General features: G+C 38.3%; 1 protein-coding gene across 1 annotated transcript in view; it reads left to right on the top strand.

The window, feature by feature from the left end:
• The window catches only part of sfrp1a (secreted frizzled-related protein 1a), a 10,789-nt gene extending 4,994 nt beyond the window's left edge, over positions 1-5,795 (top strand). Inside the window, exon 4 of the mRNA XM_079814837.1 lies at positions 4,328-5,795. Within this exon, the coding sequence (XP_079670963.1) occupies positions 4,328-4,653 (326 nt within the window). The 3' untranslated portion in view covers positions 4,654-5,795. The remainder of the gene's footprint in view (positions 1-4,327) is intronic.
• The last annotated feature ends 1,714 nt before the right edge of the window (positions 5,796-7,509 follow it).

The following is a 7,509-nucleotide window of genomic DNA, read 5'->3' as shown; positions in this document are numbered from 1 at the left end:
TCTCTCTCTCTCTCTCTCTCTCTCTCTCCTCTCTCTCCCTCTCTCTCTCCTCTCTCTCTCTCTCTCCCTCTCTCTCTCCTCTCTCTCTCTCTCTCTCTAGATTCTGGGTTAGTAAGGGTTTTTTTTTAAAGAAGAAATGAATACATTTCTATTTCAAATTATTTCTGACCTTTTAAACTTTCTATTCATCAAAAAATTCTGAAAGAAATGTATCACTGTATTTATCATTTCAACATTGATAGTAATTTCCCATTAATAAATGTAGCCTTGGTGAGCATAAGAGACTTCTTTAAAAAAAATCTATGGTATATTATAGAGAGTGTGTGTATGTATATTTTACCAAGGCTGCATTTATTTAATCAGTAAAAACAGTACTATATGTACACACAGTATATTAGTATAAATAGTTGAACATTGAGACATTGGTGGTCTTTATTATCTACTGTTTAAGTAAGGTGGGTTTAATTATTAGATTTTCAGTGTGACTGAACATTTAGATTTGTGGATGGTTAACAACAATGACTGTTAAATGAGCCTATAACTGCAGCCATTAAGGCCAATCACAGCAGGAGTTACCTCAACAAAGGGAGAGCAGTGTGAGAGTGACTTCCTGCTTCCCTCTAAAGAAGAAAACAAAAGCTGGTTTTGGTTAGCCTCTGACAAAACCATAAAGTTTCATTTAGTGCTTGAAATGGGTAAGCTATCTCTGGAAAGCTGCCGTCTTTCTCTGGTCAGCTTTATGTATACCAACTCCACTGACACTCTCTCTGTGACCTCAGTACTAAATTTCTAATCCAGGATATTGAAAAAGACAGACAGTGAAGGAAGACAGGGTTCACACTGTGAAGTATTGATTTGAAGTAAATGTGAGGAATAGTTTCTCTATCCTTAGATATTTCGAACGGCCCTGGATACTCCTATAAAAAAATTAAGTTTCGTCCAGATTTTAAATACCAGATTTTTGAAGACTATGGAAACAGAAACCAAAGTATAGATAGAATTGTATTGCCATCCTAGCGTTCCTCTTCTATCTTTCCTCTCCGACAAAACAGTACGGCATTAGCACACTTTAGTTGGCTGTCTATCCTGTGGTCAGTGATGCATGCAACTTTCCTGTAGTAAAACTGTATGGTGTTGCACTATTTTAACTGGAGCTCACCCAGAGCCACAGGTGCCATGTTTGTGAATTGTTTCAGCCCAAACTCTCCCTACTGAGTTTATGGCATCGTTACATCTGGCTGCGGACATGTCTCCAAAATGACAGAGGAAGCGAGGTCAAAGATCAGGTTAAAAGGTTTTTTAAAGCAATATTTATCACAGAAGAAATGTGAATACTTTCACTGTTTTTTTTATCAAACTGATTAATTTCATTTTGGAAAGAACACTGATTGTGACCGCATGATTTCTGAGATATGCTCTCTTTGTTTATATCTTATTTATCAAATATTTACCAAAGCTTTCAAGCATGAAGTACTTATTTGGACCATCTGAGATTGAAACATTATCTGCTTGGGCTTGTGTTTAGAATATGATCTACCGCATGTGCTCGTAAACGTTAACGTTATTATGGCTGCTTCTTGTTTTTGTGGCATACAATATAGATCTATATGTGGAGTCTTTGAGCACAATATTTGCTTATTATCCTCATGTGGTTCCGTAAACTAGTTCTGCTGATGTAGATCTGTTAAGACTGGTGGTATTCTAGTCAACACCCCCTTGTTTACTCATATTGTCTTATCAGTTTTAGGGAGATTAGAAAGGCATCTCAAACGGCTTGATTTATGTGGCGCTTTATTGTGGCGTGCCCTTTTTGAGACACTGGATTACAGTGAACAAGAGAGACTAACTCTGTTATAGCTTTCCCATTGTTATTGTTCGGAAAGTGTGGCGTTACATGTATTAGCTGTAAAGCCACATCTGAAGGTATTTGACTGTACCCATGCACCCAAGGATTACATTCACAAACACAAGGTGCAAAATGAGTTCACCATGGGGTTAAAGTGGGATTTGAACTAAGATAAAGTGGTTGTGGGAGGTAGGCAACACTCTTTCTAGCCTGACTTGATAATTCTTTAACCTTCAGACCATTTTTTTTTTTCATCAAACACTAAGCCCTTTTATAGACTTTAGATCAAGCTGTAATCCCTTCCATGTGCACTTATAATACTGGGAAGACTCTGGCTTATTTCTGCAAGAGTCATTAGAAGTGAGAAGTTGTGAGATATGGGTTGCAGAATAGAACACATTTCTTCATGTAACTCTTTGAATTACCATATGTCTTTAAGTGTTAAGCTACTCTTCTGACTTGAAAGGGGTCTTGTTGGGGGACTTTAACTTTGCTTCAGACTGCAGAGAATATATATAGCTCACTGACAGCCAGTGGAGACTGATCAGGGCTGCGTTTCCCAAAAGCATCGTAAGCATCGTAAGTTGATCATAGAGCCCATTGGTTGAGCCCATCTCAAATTTTTTCTACAATCAACTTAAGCTTACGATACTTTTGGGAAATGCAGCCCAGGTTGTTAAAGCATAATTAGCAGTAAATCTCAATATAGATGCCTGCTCATTTCCACGGGTCTTTAGAATCGGCCTGCTAATTGGTCCAAATTCTTCTGAATGTGCCTGAAGTTCACCGGTGGGTCACTGATGTTAGACTGCTGAAGATGATAAGATGTTACGCTCTGCATGTTTTTCCATCGTTAACCCAGAACGAGAAAAAAAATCTCCTGCAAGGCGATGTGACACAGGAACAGCCATTGAAGTTTCACTCTCTGGCAGGACCACCGTGGAGTTGACTCGTGCATAGCAAGGTTAAGGAAATGAAAAGATTAACAGGTTAAAGAGAGTTTACTGACAGATCAGACAGATTAAGGCAAATCTAAGAATGTGGAGTAAGATTAAACCAGGAGTTAAATGGTCATGACAGAGTTCCCCCTAGTAAAATTCACAAGAGTCTTACTGATATTACAATTAAAACACTGTAAGGTGCGTGATTTTTTTTATTTTATTTTTTTATTAAATTTTGCATAGATTTTTACCAATGGTTATTTGTTACTTTTAGGGTTACTCAGTATGTTGGTAACACAACCAGTATTAAAGTTTTTTTGGCCAATATTAGATTTTTTTTTTTTTTAAATCGGTATCAGTTAATATGGGATATTTACTTGTTCATTTAAATTGCTAATTTCCCTATTTTTATATTTAAATTTCCTTATTAATCACCTAATCTTTAAAAACACTAATTTATCAGTTAGTATTTAGCAAATCTTAAAATGAATATCCATTTTCATACTGTGCATTATAATGTTGTGATGCTAAAGTCACTTCTAGTATTTCAAATGATTTTAATGATTTTTAAATTGAGGAATTTTAATATCAGGCATTTATTGGTTGTCAGCCATAACAGAGAAATAAATATCAACTTGCGAATCAAGAGCTTAGTTACTGGTGCATCCCTGTATACTTTTGGTGTTTGATGAATGTGGATGGTTTTCTCCAGTGGAGCAACAGTTGAATGGGAACCATTTCAACTGCAGCCAATATATCCATGTAGAACATTTTTGAACTTTGACTAATTGCCTTAAGCTTATAAGAGAGGTATTCAAAGGAACAAAACCTAGTATCTCGTTACATCTGGAGGGGCAGAGGGCAGTGAAGCCGCAATTTGGGACATTCTTGCCCCCTGGGAAAAGAATACGGCACTGAGAGCGGTTTTGGTTTGCATGGATGTCGATGATTTCTCTTGAACTTGACAGAGTTCATGACAGAGAGACCAGTATCATTATGGCTTTGCCCTGAGCCCATTGGCAGAGAAGACAGGCCTGATATTGATTACACCTTCATTCTTCATTTTTTTTCTTCCATTCCTTCATTTCTCTTCTGCCCCCTGCATTACTTAGCAGCCTAATCTCTCTTTTATGGCCTTGGACGTTTGGGAACTGCCAGCGATACCCCTTGCAACCCAAACCCTTCTTGGCCTCTTTGAACCCAGCACATGGCCTGAGGGATTAGATGACTTTGTGTGGATGTGAGAGCGCTGCACAGTCCAGGGCACAACATAAGTTTAAATGAAGCTTTGGAATATCATAGACCACAACAGATGCAGTAGGTGGGAGCAGTGTTTAAAAAACACTGTGGGGGCTTTTCCTGGCAGCTCTCAAAATCTCCATGTCATTATGGCACTAAACACAATGGCTTATTTGAAGAAATACAGAAAACTAATATTTACTGGCACGATGATGTAATCTTCGCTCTCCTCTCCGCCCACCGGAGAAGATGATAATTTCAGAAAGCTGATCGCAGTTCTCTCTGTTCTCTTTATCCACAGCCATAAAGACTAAGATCAAGGAGGTCAAACGGGAGAACATGGACCGCAAGGTGATCCTGCAGAAGAGGAAAAAACCCCTAAAGATGGGCTCTTTAAAGAAGAAAGACCTGAAGAAACTCACTCTGTACCTGAAGAATGGAGCCGACTGCCCCTGCACGCAGCTAGAAAATCTCGGAAACACATACCTTATCATGGGACGCAAGGTGGACAAACAGTACCTTCTCACCGGTATTCACAAGTGGGACAAATCCAGCAAGGAGTTCAAAAAGACCATGAAAAAACTCAAAAGCCACAAGTGCCCTGCTTTTGAGAATGTCTTCAAATAAACACTCTCAGAGCTCCCACTTACTTAATGAACTTGCACATCCAGGCATCCCAAAATATTGTTTTATTTTTCATTGTTTATATACTATATATATATATATATATTTCTCATGTATTTTGTAGATCAAACACTTGTTTTGTCTTGGATCTGTGCTGTTTAAGACTGAACAGATAATGAATGACACAGTAGACACCTAACTCTCCACCAAAACCACCTGATCACTTTTGTACATATCCAAACATGTAACTGTTGATAATATCTTGTGAAATTATCAGAATTCACCTGCAACTGATTGTTGATCTTTCTTTTCTAACAAAAAAAAACACAAAAAAAAAAACCTAAACATGACCGATTTCCAAATAGTTCAACACGTATTGGTACATTTTTGTACACACTGTGAAAGTACATACCATATAAGCCATTTCTTTAGGCATATTGAGTCTATTATAAGTTGCTAGAATTACCCTAAATTTAAAAGACAATATTATTTTGCAGCGTGCATTGGTTACATTCTTTTCTGTGACCTGTACTGTGACCATCAAGCAATCAGTCTTCAAACTTGTTTAGCAACTCTCTGTTGACTCTAATAAGTCTGTTTTTCGTAAGTACTGACAAGATATATATGCATAACATTTATTGCACTGCTAAATCCATGTATATGACAAATTGAATAGCCCAGTCCCATATGATTGGGTTGATAATGGATTCTGTTTGATGGTAGGATACTATATACATCGGCCAATACTTTATCTGCTGTAGAACAAGCTGTTTTCTGACTAGTAAAATGATTATAAAAGAACAGTACTCAACAGCATTATAGCACAATATCAACAATACTGCTAAAAATGTTCATTGGTACAGGACATTTTTCCATGTAAACCGACAACTCGCTACAGTTATTAGTGTATACCGCTGTTTGCATTGCAGGTTTTATTCACTGCAAACCTCTTGACATTATAGCCAACAGCTTTTTCTAAACCAATCATTTTAAGAATGCATAGTGTGCGTTACATAAAGCATCTCTTCATTTTTTTCTTGCTGTGGTGTAGAACTCTTTTTCAATGTTCCTCAATTCCCATTTTTTATGTTGGCAATCATTTTGTATATAAAATTCTAGCACAAATATAAAATAAAGACTATAAAAAGGTTGATGTCTTCTGCACGCCATGTTATTTCCAGTCCTATATTAGACTAGTAATCCAAAGTTTTTAGGCAGAAAATGTTTCTTGAACATTTGCAATCATATACTGTCATTCTTCCATATACAAAAATATTCTGTGGTTAATCACACTACACTATAGTAGTAGAGCTAACTCGAATTAAACAAGTGAACTTTTATGAGTATTTTAGAGCTTTCTTTTGAGTTCTCAAAACTGACACTTTAAGTAATCTGAATTTGTTTTAGTTTTATGAACTTGTTTCTTTTAATTTAGACTAATTTAAATTGAACCAAAACCATGCTTTGCCGTGACACTCAAAAGGGACAGTAATAGCCAAAATGAAGAGATATATTATGTTTTTCTGTGCGAGTGGAGCATGAGCTTAGTTTGAGAACCTATATACAACGATCAGGTATAACATTATGACCACCTTCCTAATATTGTGTTGGTCCCCCTTTTGCTGCCAAAACAGCCCTGACCCGTCGGGTCATGGACTCCACTAGACCCCTGAAGGTGTGCTGTGGTATCTGGCACCAAGATGTTAGCAGAAGATTCTTTAAGTCTTGTAAGTTGCAAGGTGGGGCCATGGATCAGACTTCTTTGTTCAGAACATCCCACAGATGCTCGATTGGATTGAAATTTGGAGGCTAAGTCAACACCTCAAACTCGTTGTGCTCCTCAAACCATTCCTGAACCATTTTTGCTTTGTGGCAAGGTGCATTGTCCTGCTGAATGAGGCCACAGCCACCGGGGAATACCGTTTCCATGAAAGAGTGTACATGGTCTTCAACAATGCTTAGGTAGGTGGTACGTGTCAAAGTAACATCCACATGGATGGCAGGACCCAAGGTTTCCCAGCAGAACATTGCCTGTGTTCCCCAGGTAAGCGACGCACACGCACCCGGCCATCCACATGATGTAAAAGAAAACGTGATCCATCAGACCCGGCCACCTTCTTCCATTGCTCCGTGGTCCAGTTCTGATGCTCGCGTTCCCACTGTTGGCACGTTCGGCGGTGGACAGGGGTCAGCATGGACACCCTGACTGGTCTGCGGCTATGCAGCCCCATACGCAACAAACTGCGATGCACTGTGTATTCTGACACCTTTCTATCAGAACCAGCATTAAAAGGTTAGTTCAACCAAAAATGAAAATTCTGTCATTAATTACTTACCCTCATGTCGTTCGACATCCGTAAGACCTCCGTTCATCTTCGGAACACAAATGAAGATATTTTAGTTGAAATCCGATGGCTCAGAAAGGCCTCCATTGGCACAATGCACTGTACACTCTCAAGACCCATAAAAGGTACTAAAGACGTCATTACACATCTCACTACAGTGGTTCTACAATAACTTTATAAAGCAACGAGAATAGTTTTGTGCGCAAAAAAAGCCTAAATAACGACTTATATAGTGATGACCGATTTCAAAACACTGCATCATGAAGCTTCGAAGCGTTATGAATCAGCGAGTCGATTCAGCGGTTCGAAACGCCAAAGTCACGTGATTTCAGCAGTTTGGCGGTTTGATAAAATCATGATTCGACTCGCTGATTCATAACGCTTCGAAGCTTCAGTGTTTTGAAATCGGTCATCATCCACATGAGGGTAAGTAATTAAAGACAGAATTTTCATTTTTGGGTGAACTAACCCTTTAACTTCTTGAGCAATTTGAGCTATAGTAGCTCGTCTGTTT

This window comes from Gobio gobio (assembly GCF_949357685.1).
Source record: "Gobio gobio genome assembly, chromosome: 4".
Taxonomy (NCBI): domain Eukaryota; kingdom Metazoa; phylum Chordata; class Actinopteri; order Cypriniformes; family Gobionidae; genus Gobio; species Gobio gobio.
The sequence above is the reverse complement of the archived record's forward strand: the minus strand, read 5'-3'. Positions and strand labels throughout refer to the sequence as shown.